Source organism: Macaca mulatta, chromosome 2, assembly GCF_049350105.2.
Source record: "Macaca mulatta isolate MMU2019108-1 chromosome 2, T2T-MMU8v2.0, whole genome shotgun sequence".
Lineage (NCBI taxonomy): Eukaryota > Metazoa > Chordata > Mammalia > Primates > Cercopithecidae > Macaca > Macaca mulatta.
In genome coordinates, this window is record NC_133407.1 from 21091297 (window position 1) to 21109664 (window position 18368).

Sequence of the window (18368 nt, forward strand, 5' to 3'; positions counted from 1 at the left end):
TCTGGATTTTTAAATGTGCTTTAACCAAGGGTGGATCACATCAGATTGACTGCAGAAGTAGATATGAGAATCCAGTTGTCTTCTATTAAGTTAGATAGTTGAAGAGATTTGTAAAAATGTAAAACAGAGGTATTCCTCTTAAGTTTTATCTTGCTTTTGAAAAGTTATTTTCATTACAGTGTTATGTATATTAACATGTAATGGCTTTATTATGGTTTAAGTAATTCTGAATAACTACTTTGAAGTTTTCTGTTTTAATCCTGATGTGGTAACTTGTATAAACAAAGGCCCTTTGAGGTCTTAGGAATTTTTAAGAATGTAGAGAATCCCAAGTCCAGTAGTTAGAGGGGTGCTACTTATTTTTTTTTTTCTAGCTATTGTCCATGTTAATACTTTGGTTTTTGGTTAAAATAATTATAAACCATACTCTCACACGTCCATCCACATATATTCTTAGAGTATACACTCTTGTATAACATTGCAGAAAGGTTTTAGTTGAAAACGGATTGCTGCATTCCTCTTGGTATTTTTACTTATAACTAAATGTATATATTACTTTCCAAATTTGTTATGCTGTGACCCTGTGTAAGTTGTAGTTATTAGCTTGGAAGATTAGGTAACTTAGAACACGGTGATTGGCTGTACCATAAAAGTAACTTAGAAGAGTTCATCTCTGCAAAGCACAGTGACCTAAATCAGATATGTGCTCACTGTCCCTGGAATCTTCAAGAGACTTACTGCATTACATCATCAGAAACAAGGCATTTCTATATTACTATGGAAAGATTTCGTCTGGAGAAGAAGTTACCTGTATGTACCTAATTATGATCTTGTCTTTTATTTACAAACAAATTTGAATCAGAGTTTAATAGTGAAGCTTGAAGAAATGTCAGGCTTATTAGCACTGGCTTAGAATAGTATCATCCTCTGTGTCCTTGGGTGTGGAAGTCATCTGTTGAAGAGTAATTCCTTGTGTAAAGTTAAAAATATTTGTAGCATCTTTATTCTTCTATAAAACTCACTCTTTGGTTAGTTAATATTACTTGAATGAGTCTTTAAAAATTATTTGGTTAAAATATTAGGAAAGAAATCACTTTATCTTAATGGTTAAGTGTGTTTTGAAGCTAAAGTGTTCGATAACTGTGAAATTACTCCATATGGTTAATCATAATTTATGGGAGGCATTACTTTATACTATAGTCATATGTCTTATATAATGGAAAAATTAATTTGTGACGGGGATCTCTGATGGCTGTTTTAATGAATTTTTGTAAACCTCAGGGTGTCAAAAGGATGTTAGACTAGATTTACAATATATTTTAAAGGAATATTTGAACATCTTTTTTCCCTAATACTTTGCCTTTGGCATGTTAGGTGTTGTTTTTGATTGACCAACAAAAATTTAAATTGTGGATTTTGCTTTTTCAGGCAAGATAAATAACTATGAGAGGAATTAGTAAAATATCTTATGAAGGCCTAAATCTGTTTCTCACAAAACTAGATTTGATTTTACTGGAGTTTGCATGTTGAATTGAATTTTGATTTTATAATGTGTTGATGCTGGGTTTTTAAATTTATGAACTAGGTTTTGTTTTTTGTTTTTTTTGAGACAAGGTCTCATTCTGTTGCCCAGGCTAGAGTGCAGTGGCACTCTGTGCGCTCACTGCAACCTCCACTGCCTGGGTTCGAGCCAAGTAACTGGAATTAAAGGCACGCTCTACTGCACTCAGCTAATTTTTGTGTTTTTAGTAGAGACAGGGTTTCGCCATGTTGGCGGGGCTGGTCTTGAACTCTTGACCTCAAGGGATCTGCCTGCTTCGGCCTCCCAAAAGCTGCCCTTCAGCCTGGGCGACAGAATGAGACTGTCTCCAAAAAAAAAAAAAAAAAATTTAGTTATGCAAGTTACACATGAAAACATTCTTATTGAAAACCGTAACGATAACAATAAATTAATATTCTAACTTGGCTTCCATTCAAACCCAGTTCCCTTTCCAGAAACGAGGAGTTAAGAATTTGGTGTGGATCCCATCAAGCCTTTTCTGCTGCTTTTTACTTAATACAAAGAAATACATATGAAAACATGTGTATGGAAATAAAATTTTGGTTTAGTCTTGTAAATATTTTTAACATAAACTTGATCTTATTCACTACAATGTGCTTTTGCACTAAACAGATATCTTTGAGACCTTTTCTTACCAGGACATATAGATCTACTTCCATTTTTTTTTGAGTCTGGTTTCTCAAACTGTTTCCTAGCACTCCTTGGTTTGAGATTGTCTCCTTACTATTGGCACACATTTTTGCTTCATTTTTTTAAATATTGGAAACAATGCCTCAGTGAAAATGAAAGTTCAGAGAAGTTGAACTTTCTCTTGCCCAAGACTTCACAGACAGTATGTAGTGGGAGCAGCCTGTGTAGACCATGAGATGATGTGCTCTTTTTTTTTTTTTTTTAACATGTCATGTTTGGTACATGTGGGAGCATTTATCTATGATAGATATTTAGAGGTCAAAGGTTATGTGTATTTTAAATAAGTATAGTAAATAATATATTTATAAGTGTTGTGAGATTATATAACTTAAGCTGTTTTTGAGTCTTTTTTGTTGTTATTTGAAGGTGAGAGTTAATTGTTTTGCTTCATATCCTGGCAATTGTGCAACCTAAATGAAAGTTTGGAATGGGAGCAGTTAATCCCTTTTAGAATAGGCAGTATGCTACCTCTCAGGATGCAACTTCTGTGCCTTTTTACTTAGGAGAGCTTATCTTTTGTACCTGTGCATGTTCAGAGACTAAATGACATGAAGTCATTGGAACATGTAGCTAAAGATTTTAGAATATGACTTGGTTGATGGATGGAAATTATTATTCATTCTTGCACTTTTGGGGTTTGGTTTGGTTTCCTACTTTGGCTTTTCCTTGTTGCTGAGGAAGTGAATGCTGTAAAGTGACTTGATTAATTTGTCTGTCTCGTTTTTTATTAAAAAAATTTTTTTTTTCTTTCTTGAGATGGAGTCTTTGTCTCCCAGGCTGGGGTGCAGTGACGTGGTCTTGGCTGACTGCAACTTCTGCCTCCTGGGTTCAAGTGATTCTCCTGCCTCAGCCTCCTGAGTAGCTGGGGTTACAGGTGCCTGCCACCATGCCTGGCTAATTTTTTCGTTTTTAGTAGAGATGGGGTTTTGCCACATTGGCCAGGCTGGTGTCGAACTCCTGACCTCAGGTGATGCACCAACCTCGGCCTCCCAAAGTATTGGGATTACAGATGTGAGCCACCGTCCCTAGCCTTAAGTTTCCTTTTAATTAAAAATTGTATTAAATAAATGGAGATGGGGTTCTTGCTATGTTGTTCAGGCTGGTCTCAAACTCCTGGACTCAAGTGATACTCCTACTTCAGCCTCCCAAAGTATTGGGATTTCAGGTGTGAACCACCACACCCAGCCCATCTTCTTAGTCCATTGTATGAAATTGTCTCATGGTCTACATGGCCTGCTCCCACTCCTTTAAATATGGAACTATAGCAAGTCATTTAACATCTGTTACCTATATTAAATTGAAGAATCATTCAGAGTCGTATACATGTATGTCCTGATATCCAAATGTATTTGATATACAGTTTGGATATCTAGCCTTTAGAAAGTAAATTTGGATATCAGAAGATCTGCATTTTCTTAATATACTGTTTCCTGTTCTGAGTTTTAGGTAAGTCAGTAGTGGTAGTTTGGATAGCAAGGAATTTATTTGAAAATTTAATCAAATAGTTCAGTTCCTGAGTTTACTTACTGAGAATTTGGACACTGAGGGTTTCCATAGCAGCAACAGTTGTATCTCAATTTACTTTGTATGCATTGTGAAAAAGTGTGGAAGTGCCTAGCCAGCTCTGGTAGAGGTCAGCAAGGGTTTCCCTGCATAACTCCAGTAGCCCCATGCTGGGCATGGGTCCAGAGCAAGCTGTAGCTGGTCCGGCTAGAAACCAGGACTAGATTTCAAAAACTTTTTTTTTGTTTTTTAGGCAGAGTTTCGCTCTTGTTGCCCAGGCTGGAGTGCAGTGGCACGATCTTGGCTTACCAAAACCTCTGCCTCCCGGGTTTAAGCGATTCTCCTGCCTCAGCCTCCTGAGTAGCTGGGATTACAGGCACGCACCACCACACCCGGCTCATTTTGTATTTTTAGTGGAGACGGGGTTTCTCTATGTTGGTCAGGCTGGTCTCGAACTCCAGCCTCAGGTGATCCACCCACCTTGGCCTCCCAAAGTGATGCAATTACAGGTGTGAGCAACCTCGCTCGGCTTCAAAGACTTTTTGAGGGAAGGGTATTTGTTCTTCTCTCTCTAGCAGTGGCATAGAGTCTTGTGCATAATAAGTTAATAATAAGTAGTTAATGATTAGAATGTCCTTTTGAAAGTTATTGCAACTTGAGAAGGGAAGTTAAAGCTAGAATTTTATCCTTTTAAAAATAGCCTCTACATTTTATAATAAATATGTTTAGTCTTTTTGTTGAACTGAAAAGAGAACAAAATTATGAAGGTGGGATTTCCACAACTGAAGCTAGAATTTCCCTAGAGGTTAAATTTTGGCATGCATTTTACTTTAGGGGAAAAGAAAAAGTTCTTTTAACTTTTGTTAGCCCTTGATTAATCAGTTAAAGTGGTACTACATGTTGAGTCTGCTCATTTTTGACAATTTTATGTTTGACCATAATTCAATCCGGTATAACTGTTTCCTGTTATTTAGGAGACTTAAGAGCAAAGATCAAGAAAGAAAGCATTCCATGTTGACATCTAAGGATTCCCCTCACATCACATTTTCTTTAATCTCTGACCCTGGAAGGTCTGTCTTTTGAGGATGAAATGAATATATTACCAGTTATTTAGTATTTGCATGGAAATCCATTTAAAAATCTTTGCCATTTCACTTCTTACTATGAGACTTTTGAATGATCTTCTGTGGATTTAAAAAGCCTATAAACGTAATTTTAAAAGAATGCAGTTAGCTGTAATAAGAGTTCAGTTATTTGAGAGAAAGCAGTCTGTTTTATATTTTGTTGCCATTTCAAAGGATGCATATAATAGGTCCTCAATTGATTGTTATCTCATGAGTTAATGAGAATTATTTGTTTTTAGGGTCCTGATGAAGAAGCTGTTGTGGATCTTGGCAAAACTAGCTCAACTGTGAACACCAAGTTTGAAAAAGAAGAACTAGAAAGTAAGTTGATTTAAAATAGCTTACTTTGCTTAGCAGGATAAATTACTAATTAATGTTTGTAAGTATCCTTTTAAGTTTTACCTCATATTTGTTGAGTTTTTTTTGTTATTGTTGTAAGGTAAAGCATACATTTAGAAGAGTGCCACTTGAAAGTATTGGCAAAAGATAGAGTTCAGAATGCTTTTCAAAATTTAGTGATGGTTACCATTAATTACCTTAACTTGGAAGACTGAAAGGACACAGTCACAAAATTAGTTAACTCTTATTTTTTTCATTTCTAGCAGGCTAAATAATTTGTGTTATGAGTACACTAGAGTGCCAGACTAATAAACGACAGTTATCATTTGTTGTCATCTCAGCATTCATTTTATAGGTGTTACATTAGCCTTTTAAAATGTTGCAATAACCTCTGCATAGAGTTGTAGAGCAACTGAGTTACTTGCCCATCTTTCTTCCTTAGACAGGAAGAAGTCCTGGCAAATGGTTTCTTTTCTTTTGAAAATAATTTTAGATTTACGGAATAGCTGCAAAGAAAGCACATAGTTCCTCCGTGCACTTCACCCAGTTTCTCCTAATGTTAACATTTTGCGCAGCCATCATACGTTTGTGTAAATGAAGAAATTAACATTGGTTAATTACTAATTAGAATCTGACTAATTACTAGGTTACTGTTAAACCACAGATTTTATTTAGGCTTCACTAGTTTTTCCACTAATGGCCTTTTCTGTTCTAGGATTCAGTTGATCCAGTTTAGGATCTGTAACAGTACATTTAGTTACAAGTCTCCTCAGTCTCCTAATCTATACCAGTTTCTCATTCTTTTTTTGTTTTTCATGACCTTGACACTTTTGAAAAGTAGTGGTTAGATATTTTGTACAGTGTTTCTCAGTTTGGGTTTAGTATGATGTTATGGCATGAATAGGTGGAGGTTATGGATATTTGGGAAGCATACTACAGAAGTAACGTTCCCTTTTCAGTGCACCATATCTGTGTATGATATCAACATGACTTACTATTGATGATGTTAACCATGAACACATGGTTGAGGTGGTGTTCATGGCAAATATTTTGATAGACATTTTTGGGGGATGTTTTTAGGAACTATATCCTTAAGTTTAACTCTTTTGTGAGAGCTACTACTATATTGAGTTATTGTTTATTTAAAAAAAGAGAAAGTTTCATTTATGTTGTAAATGTTTTCATTTATATTGTAAGATTTGTTTTTTTTTAACTCTAAAAGATTTTTTTTTTTTTTAACTCTAAAGATTGGCTGTAAGAGTCTAGGCTTGTTAGGGTTTCCAAAAAGAACTTCAGTTATCTCGAAGCTTATTGTTAGATCCTGTGAATTATAGGAGCTAGGGAGGTTAAAATTTTTAGCAGTAATTTTACTAATTCAAATGTACAGTAATATATTTAATGTTTAATGTCACCCCTCACCTATATGTAACCTGAATGTTCCTTCGCTTCCTTTGGTTATCACAGGCACTAAGCTCTGCATACTTTGTGCACATCTATAAGTTTGGTATCAAGTTTGAGGGATAGATTAAGTTTATCTAAGAGAGTTCGAGTAAATACGGTCTTGATAGAATAAAGTAAGGGCAGAAGAAAAAGGAAAGAAAAAGGAAAAAATTACAACAGGACACTGGAGGCAATTGTAAAAGAAGAAAACACAATAAACCTTAATCAACCAATCTTTGGATTCTAGTGTGTTTTTATTTATTTTATCTAGTCTTTCTAAACTGCACACTCATAGCATTTATTTTTATCTTGGTGCATTGGGGCTTCTGTGCCAAGACTCATTAGTACTAATTGGAAGAACAACTTTGTAATTCCCAGTGCAGTAATGGGAATTTGACTCTTTAATTTCCACTTTTCTTTATGTTCTGAAGGAAATAGTTTCATTAAAATAAAATTGTTTTGTTGTATTTATTTCTTATTACTTTTTAATTGAGATTCACATAATATAAAATTGACCATTTTAAAGTATACAATTTTTTTTAATGTGTTCACTATGTTATGCAACCAATGCCACTGTCTAATTCTCAAAACGTATCTATAATTCCAAAAAGAAACCCTGTATAATTAGCTTTTACATTTGGAATTTTTGTTTTATGGTAGTTGAGATTTAATTCCATAGACATTTATCGAGTACTTACCATCTGCTAGGCTGAGTACTGGAAGATGTTTAAACAAATCATTTTAGTTCAATATGTTTTGTTACGTTGTCCCTCTTTTAATTTAAAAGGTGATTATTTACTTTATGAGATTAATATATTGGCAGCTGAAATAAGATGTCAGAGTATCACATTTTTCAGCCTTACCTGGGTACATGAGTGTCGGGCAACGCAAATTTTATACTGCTCTGTGCCTGTCTGAAAAATGGCATGAAATCTCTATAAGTATTGATTTTGTGGTTACAAGTAAATGTTAGTGAGTCAGCAACTTCGCAAATATGGAATCCCATGAATAATGAGGATCAACTGTACATTCAAACCACATATAAAGATGGCAGTCCTAAGTTTCTTGAAGTACTTATTTTCTGACCATCTTACGGAATTTTTTAGGAAAAGAATGTCATTAATCATTTGTATTTCAGCCTATTAACATTTTAAATTGTGTACATAGTTGCAGATTAGTTGACCTTGTACTTCACATCCCTCTTCACTGAACACTCATTTGATATTTGACATAGTGCTCCTAGCTCTGTGGTTTTCCTGATTCAGTTTCATCTAGTGGGCAAAAGCAGAGACTGCCTTTCGTAACTATTTTGTTGTTATACTGCAAAGTTAGGATAATGCAATATCAGTGGTAGCTTTTTCTAGTTAAAAAGCGTACAATAACTTTACTTACTGCTTTTTTATCTAAACTGACAGTTTCTACCCTTTATTTGGATTATTTACATTTAATGTAGCTCTCAGTAATTTGGACTTTATTTTTATTTTGGTCTTTATTGATTTTTTTTTAAACTAAAAAGTTAGTAAATAAATATTTTTAAATATTTATATGTTATATTTATTATATGTATTTAATTGTTATTAAAATGTATCTCTTAAGGACCTCTAGTAACTATGGTTGGCCATAAATGTAGATGGAATAAATATATGTCTACAGGCCGGGCGCGATGGCTCAAGCCTGTAATCCCAGCACTTTGGGAGGCCGAGACAGGCAGATCACGAGGTCAGGAGATCGAGACCATCCTGGCTAACCCGGTGAAACCCCGTCTCTACTAAAAAAATACAAAAAACTAGCCGGGCGAGGTGGTGGGCGCCTGTAGTCCCAGCTACTCGGGAGGCTGAGGCAGGAGAATGGTGTAAACCTGGGAGGCAGAGCTTGCAGTGAGCCAAGATCCGGCCACTGCACTCCAGCCTGGGCGACAGAGTGAGACTCCGTCTCAAAAAAAAAAAAAAAAATATATATATATACACACACACACACACACACACACACACACACACACACACACACACATATATATGTCTACATAGTATGATTTCAGGTGATCTAAGCTCTTCCTTCTTAAGATATCTTTTTAAGCCGGGCGCAGTGGCTCACGCCTGTAATCCCAGCACTTTGGGAGGCTGAGGTGGGCGGATCATGAGATCAGGAGTTCAAGACCAGCCTGACCAACATGGTGAAACCCTGTCTCTAGTAAAAATACAAAAACAAACAAACAAACAAAAGATATCTTTTTAGATGTGCAAATACTTACATAAGTGATTTGTAGATTTAGTGTAATCATCTGTCAGTGATATTAGCCCTGGGCATAATATTCTGTGTAGTGCTTTGTAAAATAAGAGAAATAACTGGAGACTACCATTGTTAATTACGTGAACTTATATTCTTTATCAGAGTAGATTTTGGAGTACTTTTGTATATATCACTTTTTTTCTCTTTTGGAAAGCTAGTAATGTTTCTGAACCTTTTAATAGGTCATAGAGCTGTATATATTGGTGTTCACGTCCCATTTAGTAAAGAGAGTCGTCGGCGTCATAGGCATCGCGGACACAAACATCACCACCGGAGAAGAAAAGATAAAGAATCCGATAAAGAAGATGGACGGGAATCTCCTTCTTATGGTAAGAGAAAACAGTTCTTCTTTAACAGTTTGAAGTTCCTATTTTCCTGGAAAGTATTTTCTTTTAATTGAATATTTTCTCTTAAAAATTGTGTGTCTGCAGTAATGTAGTCACATTGTATACATTGGGGAATACCAATTGAAGTAAGAATTTTTTTTTATATAAGAAAAATCTTTATAGGTCAAAATCTCTTTGGTATAAGTGAAAAAATAAAGGACTTTGTTTTCTTCATTGTATCCCATCCTTGGAATTGTAAAAGTTATGCCTAGTCACTTAGGCTCAAATTTAGTAGTGTTTCATTTTCTTTCCTCTACTATATATTTAATTACTTACATATGCAATGGATATACATTGGGAATGCTGAGGCTGTCATGGAAGTGATTAAAGTTTTTCTCCTTCTTTTTTTTTTGAGATGGAGTCTTGCTCTGTCACCCAGCCTGGGTTGGAGTGCAGTGGTAATGATCTCGGCTCACTGCAACGTCTACCTCCAGGGTTTAAACAATTCTTGTGCCTCAGCCTCCCAATTAGCTGGGATTACAGGCACACACTACCATGCCTGGCTAATTTTTATGTTTTTAGTAGAGATGGGGTTTCACCATGTTGGCCAGACTGGTCTTGAACTCCTGACCTCAAGTGATCCACCTGCCTCAGCTTCCCAAAGTGCTGGAATTACAGGTGTGAGCCACCATGCCTGGCTGTTTTTTTCCTTCTTACACCACAGTTTTGGCCAGAAGATTTTATCCACTAGGCTGGATTACTTGGTTTTCTGTGCAAAAAAGAGTATTCTTATTTGATAATATTAGTTATATAAAAGGACAGGGTTTTTTTGTTTGTTACTTGAAAGCAGAGAAGTTAGTGGTACCAATAGAAATCAGAAAGAAAAACAGGGACAAGACTGTTATCTGATGATAAGCATAGATAGCCATGTTTTAAGTGGCCCTGAGAGTAGGAAAGGAGAGAGCCAAAAAAAAAAGGCTGTAAAACCTGAGGAGGATTCTTAGACATTATACTTAGTTGGCATACAGGGCATTATTAGTATAAGGCCATCTGTACATCCTGGGTCCTAGTGAGTGCTTTCTAGTGAAGAAAGCTATGTGAGCCACATCCTATAGGCACTCGCGTGCTACGCTAAAAGAAAGTTTTTGTGAAAAGGCAAAGAAAAAAATATTATGTATAATATAGTTACTGCATGAACATAGGAAAGAAAATACTGATGGCATAGTAAAATCTAAAGTGCAAATTATGTGTCTAAACATTCTATTAAGCCCTAGACAAATGGTCTTATATTTAACCGTCTTAGTATTTTTAATATATAACTATCTTAGCATTTTAAAAATACAGATGTTAAATTCATTTTATAGATCAGGAAACTTTAGCCCAGCAAGACTGACAGGAATCTATTAAACTGTACTAGGCCGGGCGCAGTGGCTCACGCTTGTAATCCCAGTACTTTGGGAGGCTGAGGCGGGTGGATCACGAGGTCAGGAGTTCAAGACCTGCCTGGCCAACATGGTGAAACCTCGTCTCTACTAAAAATACAAAAAAAAAAAAAAAGTTAGCTGGGCATGGTGGTGGGCACCTGTAATCCCAGATATTTGGGAGGCTGAGGCAGAGAATTGCTTGAACCCAAGAGGCAGAGGTTGCAGTGAGCAGAGATCGTACCACTGCACTCTAGCCTGGGTGACAGAGCGAGACTCCGTTTCAAAAAAATACCAAGAAACTCTACTAAGAGATACTGATGACCTAGTAAATCTAGTAAATATAATACTAAGTCGTCATGTAGCTAGCAAAGGAAAAACAAACACTGAATTTAGAAAGGGTCACTAGTGAACTTTTTTTGATGATACTAAGTAATTTAGAAGTAAAATATACTTAAACAGTAAAAAACTGTGCTGTACGTTGCAGCCATTCAGTTTAGGATATCCTGGATTCTTCTGTGGGTGAATGGATCAGTATGCTTCTCTTATTCATACTGAGTTAAAAAGGCACACAGTATTTTTCCGGACAGAAATGTTGTTACTTAACTCTTAGATATGTTCACCTAAGTATGTGGTTTGATGTTTTAAACTAGGATATGGGATTAAAAGTGTAAGTATAGGGGCTTCAAAAATAGATTATAATGAAGAAAATATTTGACTTTTCAAAGGAATAACTATTCCTAGAAAAGATTTATGTCCCTGAAGTTTTTAACTACCAATTTGTATCTGAGAAAGTGCTAAAAATGAAGTCTTTTCGTTTCGGCTCTCTAAAGGGATTACACAGGACTTTGCTTCTAAACAGGATGGAATAACAGGGATTAAATTTTCTCCCCATTTTATTTTAATAATTATTCCTATTTGGGGACTGTTTTCCATTGCATTTTCCTTTAGCTTTATTGAGATATAATTAACAAATAAAATTTGTATACATTTAAGGTGTACAGTATGATTTATATATATATGTACACATATACATTGTTAAATGATTATCAAATCAAGTTAATTAACACATCCTTAACCTCATATAGTTGCCTTTTACTGTGTATAGTGAGAACACACACAACTAAAGTCTACTCTCTTAGCAGATTTCAAGGGTACAATACATTTTTTTCTTTTCTTTTTTTTTTTTTTTTTTGAGACTGAGCCTTTCTCTTTTGCCCAGGCTGGAGTGCGGTGGTGTGATCTTAGCTCACTGCAACCTCCGCCTCCCAGGTTCAGGCGATTCTCCTGCCTCAACCTCCCAAGTAGCTGGGATTACAGGTGCCCTCCACCACGCAAGGCGAATTTTTTTTTTTTTTTTTTTTTTGTATTTTTAGTAGAGACAGGATTTCACCATGTTGGTCAGGCTGGTCTCGAACTCCTGACCTCAAGTGATCCGCCTCAGCCTCCCAAAGTGCTGGGATTACAGGCGTGAGCCACTGTGCTCCGCCATTACAATATTATTAACTATAGTCATCATGTTGTACATTATTAGATCCCCAGAATTCATTTTTCTAATAACTGAAAGTTTGTAACTGCCATCCCATTTAAAGTAGTTGGAAAACCAGATAAAATATATGAAACAGTAGTTTTAAGACATTGTACAAAAAGCAGCACAGGACTTTGATTTCTGAGAGGGAAGAAGCAAGTGAGATAATACCTATGATGACCTGAGCTTATTACCGAGAGACAGTTTCCAGGCCACAGCACAGGGAGGGGAACTCAAACAGAACCTAGAGTTGAGGAGCATAGATTGGAATTTGGGGAGGTAAAAGAGGCTAGAATTTGAGGTGTTGAGTTCAAGAGAGCAGAGAATACTCAAGAGTTCCAAAGATCTGAAGAAGGATCCTTTTGAGTGTTCGGCTGATCACTGGTCTAGCCATGTTTGAGAGGAAACTTACCTGTGGCCTGGGAAAAACCTACCAGAAAATAGCAGTAGTATAAGCAGTTTCTGTACTTTCACACAAGACTGTGAATAGTTTGTGTTCCCTTCAGCCACAGTGGAAAGACTTCGACATATACAGGGTAATGGATAGAGTTCTCAGGAGGCTCTGGCCTTAGTAGTGAGTCTAGATTAGTTTTACACTAAAGACTGCAGTGAATCTGCTTTAAAAATTCTTAAAGGCAGGTCTTGAAAGAATTAAGTTAACTGTATGCCAGGGCAAAGTATTACACTACTAAAAGAAAGAAGATAAAATCTGTCACCTGACCATGTTAAATTCCCAATATCTGGAATCCAAAAATTATCAGGGATATAAAGAAGCAGGAAAGTATGAACCAAAACCAGGAGAAACATAAATTAATAAGACAGATCTAGAAATGGCAGAGTTGATTGAATTAGAAAATAAGAATGTTAAAGCAACTAGAATAAATATGCTCAAAAGGATAGAGAAGAATATGATTGTGTTAAAGAGAGCTATTGAAAATAGGAGGAAGCCCCAAATGGAAATTCTAGAGAGGAAAAAATACAACATCTGAAATGGAAAACACGCTGGATAGGATTAACTGAAGATTTGCTACAGCAGGAAAAAAAAGTAATCTGTGGTTTTGAAGACAGTGATGGCAGCTATCCAAAATGAAACACAGAGAATGAACTGACTGAAAAAGAATGAAGGGAGCATAAATAATTTGTGGGACAGTATCATGTAGTCTAACATGTATGACTGGAATCCCAGAAAGGAAGGTATCAGAAAAGGTACTTGAAAAAATTATAGTTGAAGAATTTTCAAACTTAATGAAAACATTGAACTCATAGATCCAAGGAACTGAACAAAACCCAAGAAGAAACATAAAGAAAACATATAATGGCTCATGAGAATCAGATAGCCAGAATCAGAATGTAATAAGCCTGAATGTGTATGCATATAACAACAGGTGCAGAATACATGATAAAATTGGAAATAGATCAATCCACAATTAGAGTTGGAGATTTTAGCTCTCCTCTCTAACAGAATAAACAAACAGAATATTAATAAGGATATGGAAGACCTGAATAACACTGCCCAACCAGACTGATACTGACATTTATAAAACACTTCACCCAAGGACAGCAGAATACATCCTCTATAAGTGCAAATGGAATATTTACCAAGATCATATTCTAGTCCATAAAACAAGTCTCAGTATAATTTAAAAGAAGTGAAAGTATGTTCTCTGATTACAATAGAATTAAACTAGAAATGTCATCAAGAATAATTCCTAGGTATTTGGAAATTGAAGAAAATACTTCTCAATAATCATGGGTTAAAGAAATAATCACAACAGAAATTAGAAAATATTTCGAACTCATTGAAAATGAAAATAGTGTAGGCAGGTAACTGAGATAGATTTTTACCAAGTAAGGACAGTTCTGATATGTACACGATTTATACATGGTACTGTGCAGAGTGAGGACTGTCTAACATTCAGATTTGTTAGATGTAACGAAAGCAGTACTTTAGAGAAAGATTTGTAGCATTTAATCCTCATATTAGAACAGAAGAAAAGTTGAAATCAGGGACTTAAACTTCTAGCCTAAGAAACTAAGGAAAAAATATAGGGCAAATTGTAAGGAGAAGATGGGAAACAAAATTGAAGGAGAATGAATAAAGTAAAAATCAGAAAAAAACAATAGCAAGACCTCAATCAGAGCTAAATCTGGTACGTTGAAAAAAGATTATTAAAATTGATAACTGTAAAGCCAGATTGATCAGAGGACAAAAAGCCCCCACAAATGACCAGTATTAGAAAATTTCAGTATACATCCCACAGAAATTAGAAAACTAATTAGAGGGCCGGTCGCAGTTATTCCACCACTTTGAGAGGCCGAAGCGGGTGGATCACTTGAGGTCAGGAGTTCGAGACCAGCCTGGCCAACATGGTGAAACCTCGTCTCTACTAAAAATAAAAAATCAACCGGGAGTGTTGGCGCGCGCCTGTAGTCCCAGCTACTGGAAGGCTGAGACAGGAGAATCGCTTGAACCTGGGAGGCGCAGGTTGCAGTGACCTGAGATCTTACCACTGCACTCCAGCCTGGGTGACAGAGGGAAACTCCACCTCAAAAAAAGAAAAAAAGAAAGAAAAAATGCCCAGAGCGGTGGCTAATGCCTATAATCCTAGTGAGACAACCAAGTAAAAACGGCTCCCAAGACAGTCTACAAGCACTGGAAAGATGGGGTGCAGCAGTGAAAAGTTCGCGCCATTTGCAGAAGGGAACAGCCTGGCCCCTCCTGTTCCTGGATAGTAATCAGGAATTCAGTTGGTGAGGTGGACAGCCTGTTAGCAGGACTCCTTTCAAAGTGTCTGCGTGCCTGATCTTTCCCTGCCATGTGACAAGAACCCAGTTTTGTCTGCAACACCAGCACTTTGGGAGGCCAAGGCGGGCGGATTGTTTGAGCTCAGGGGTTTGAGACCAGCCTGGGCAACACAGTGAAACCCTGGTCTCTACCAAAAACACGAAAATTAGCCAGGCGTGCCTGTTATCCCAGCTGAGGCACGAAAATCACTTGAACCCAAGAGGCAGAAGCTAGTGGGCTAAACTTGCGCCTCTGCACTCCATCCTGGGAGTGAGCCGCCGTCTCAAAAAAAAAAAAAAAAGCGAGCTGTAGTTTTTGACGTCACGTTTTCATGTTTTCGGAAGGATAAAACCCATTTGGGAGTTGTTTATATGAATATAAAGTATAGAGGGATACATAGGTTATTCTGTGTTTCAATAAAGATCATGTTTCTCTAAAGATATACAAGGTCTATTCAATATAATATTTAATATAAAAGATAACTGATACAATTCATTAAGGGTGAAAATATTAGGGACATGACATTTTAGTCCATTCTTCAAAACTACAATCAATGCTGGGAGTGGTGGCTCATGCTTGTAATCCCAGAACTTTGGGAGGCTGAGGCAGGTGGATCACCTGAGATCAGGAGTTCGAGAACAGCCTGGCCAACGTGGTGAAACCCCGTCTCTACTAAAAATAATTACCCAAGTATGGTGGCACATGCCTGTAATCCCAGCTACTCGGGAGGCTGAGGCAGGAGAATCGCTTGAACTTGGGAGGCGGAGATTGCAGTAAGCCGAGATGGTGTAACTGCACTCCAGCCTGGGTGACAGAGTGAGACTCCCTCTCAAAAAAAAAAAAAAAAAAAAAAGCAAACTAATAAGAAATATTATGGATGGCTTTGTGGCAACTAAATTGATAATTTAGATGAAATGGGCAAGTTCCTCTAAGAATATAAACTACCAAGCAGAAATGCATTAAAGAAGCCAGACATGTTGACGCATGCCTGTAATTTTAACACTGGGAGACTGAGGCAGGAGGATTGCTTGAAGCCAGGAGTTCAAGACCAGCCTAGGCAGCAAAGCAAAACCCTGTCACAACAAAAAATAAAAAATTACCTGAGTGTGGTGATGTGCATCTCCCCAGCTGCTGGGGAGGCTGAGGTGGATTGATCCCTTTAGCCCGGGAGTTTTGAGGCCACAGTGAGCTATGCTTGTGTGACTGCACTCCAGCCTGGGCAACAGATACCATCTCTTAAAAAAAATAAGTAAATAAAAAAAGGAAGAAATGGATTAAAGACATTAAATTTGTGGTCTAAAACTTTCTGACAATGAAAATTTACTCTCAGATGGCATCAAGGATGAAATAAAACAAACTTAAGAAAGAAATAATAAAGACTTTGCTAGAAAATGTAAGAGGAGGGAACACTTCTCGATTTTGTTAATGAATCCAGCATTACCCTGATAGCAAAACTAATCAGGGATATTACAGGAAAAATACAGCTATGGACAAATTTTTTTTGTGCATATGGATTAGAAAATCCCTAACAAAATTACAACATTGCATCCAGCAATGTTTAAAAAGGATAATATATCATGGGAGTGGTAGGCAGAGTAATGGACTGCAAGATACTCATCTCCTAAACCCTTGAACCTGTGAATGTTACCTTATATGGCAAAGAGGACTTTGCAGATGTGATTAGGTTAATTTGTTTTGTTATAAATTTTTTTGAGACGGAGTCTCGCTCTTGTTACCCAGGCTGGAGTGCAATGATGTGATCTTGGCTCACTGCAACCTCTGCCTCTCGGGTTCAATCGGTTCTCCTGCCTCAGCCTCCCAAGTAGCTAGGATTACAGGCCTGCGCCATTATGGCTGGCTAATTTTTGTATTTTTAGTAGAGACAGGGTTTCACCATGTTGGCCAGGCTGATCTCAAATTCCCAATTTTAGGTGATTCACCCACCTTGGCCTCCCAAAGTGGCTGGGATTACAGGTGTGAGCCACCATATCTGGCCTATTTTTTTTTTTTATTTGTTTTTATTTTTATTTTTGAGATGGAGTCTTGCTGTATCACCTAGGCTGGAGTACAGTGGCATGATCATGGCTCATTGCAGCCTCTGCCTCCTGGGTTCAAGTGATACTTCTGCCTCAGCCTCCTGAGTAGCTGGGATTACAGGTGTGTACCACCATGCCCGGCTAATTTTTGAATTTTTCGTAGAGATGGGGTTTCACCATGTTGGCCAGGGTGGTCTGGAACTCCTGACCTGAGGTGATCCACCTGCCTCGGCCTCCCAAAGTGCTGGGATTGCAACTATGAGTCACCATGCCTGGCCAGGTTAAGAATTTTGGAGTGGGAATATTATCCTGGATTATGCAGGTTGGCCTGATATAGTCACAGGGATCTTTAGTAAGAGGAATCAGAAGATCAGACTGGATATAGATGTGACAGAAAGAAGCAAGTGGCTGCAGTGATGTCAGGAAGGGAGCCTGACCCCAGGAATGTAAGCTGCCTTCAGAAGCTGGAAAAGGTAAGGGAATTTGATTTTCTTAGAGCCTCCAGAAGGAACCAGCCCTGCCAACACCGTGATTTTAGCCCTCATTTTGGACTTCTGGTATCCAAAACTGTAAGAGAATAAATTTGTATTATTTAATCCACCAGGTTTGTGGATTAAATTTGTTACTAGCTTGATGGCCAAGCTGGAACCTAAGGTTGGTTTAAAACTGTCAATGTAACTAAGTAATCTCATTAATAATACAAAGTGTCTCGAAAAGCAGTACAACCATCTAAATAAGTTCAAAGCAAACCTTTAACAAAATTCAATACCTATCCGTGATAAAACTCTCTGCAAACTAAGAATAGCAGGAAACTTCCTTAACCTGATAAAGGCATCTACAAAAACCAAAAACCAAGAAAGCCACCATGTAGTCAATATCACATTTCACAATGAAAGACTGAATATTTTCTGTGATTTGGGAAAAGGAAAGGATGTCCTCTCTGATGACTTTTATACAACACTCTACTAGAGGACCTAGCCAGTGTAAGAAGACAAGAAAGAATACAGGGCATACAGATTGGAATGAAAAAGTAAAATGGTCTTTATTCGCAGATACAGGATCATGTAGGTAGCAAATCCTAAGCAATCTACAATACTTAAGAGAACTAAGTGAGTTTAACAGGTCACAGGACATAAAATCAATTATATTTCTATATAGTTGCAGTGAGTAATGAGATTTCATTTAGGGGTCATTCTGACAAAGATTTGTGCAAGACCTAAATGCTGGAAAGTTTAATACAGTAGGAAGTTCAATCACAATATGTTTCTTTAATCCTGTATAGGTCTTAGGTTATTTCTTCAATATGAAGGCTCATGACATAAACAT

At 37.0% G+C, this 18368-nt stretch overlaps 1 protein-coding gene across 9 annotated transcripts in view; it reads left to right on the forward strand.

Annotated features, from left to right (window-relative positions):
• SLC4A7 (solute carrier family 4 member 7) overlaps nucleotides 1-18368 on the forward strand; it is a 107275-nt gene that overhangs the window by 24041 nt on the left and 64866 nt on the right. For all 9 annotated transcript variants that reach the window (XM_015132319.3, XM_077994140.1, XM_015132314.3 and 6 more), the window contains 2 exons: nucleotides 5118-5199; nucleotides 9129-9275. In XM_015132319.3, coding sequence (XP_014987805.1) covers nucleotides 5118-5199; nucleotides 9129-9275 — 229 coding nt within the window. The remainder of the gene's footprint in view (nucleotides 1-5117; nucleotides 5200-9128; nucleotides 9276-18368) is intronic.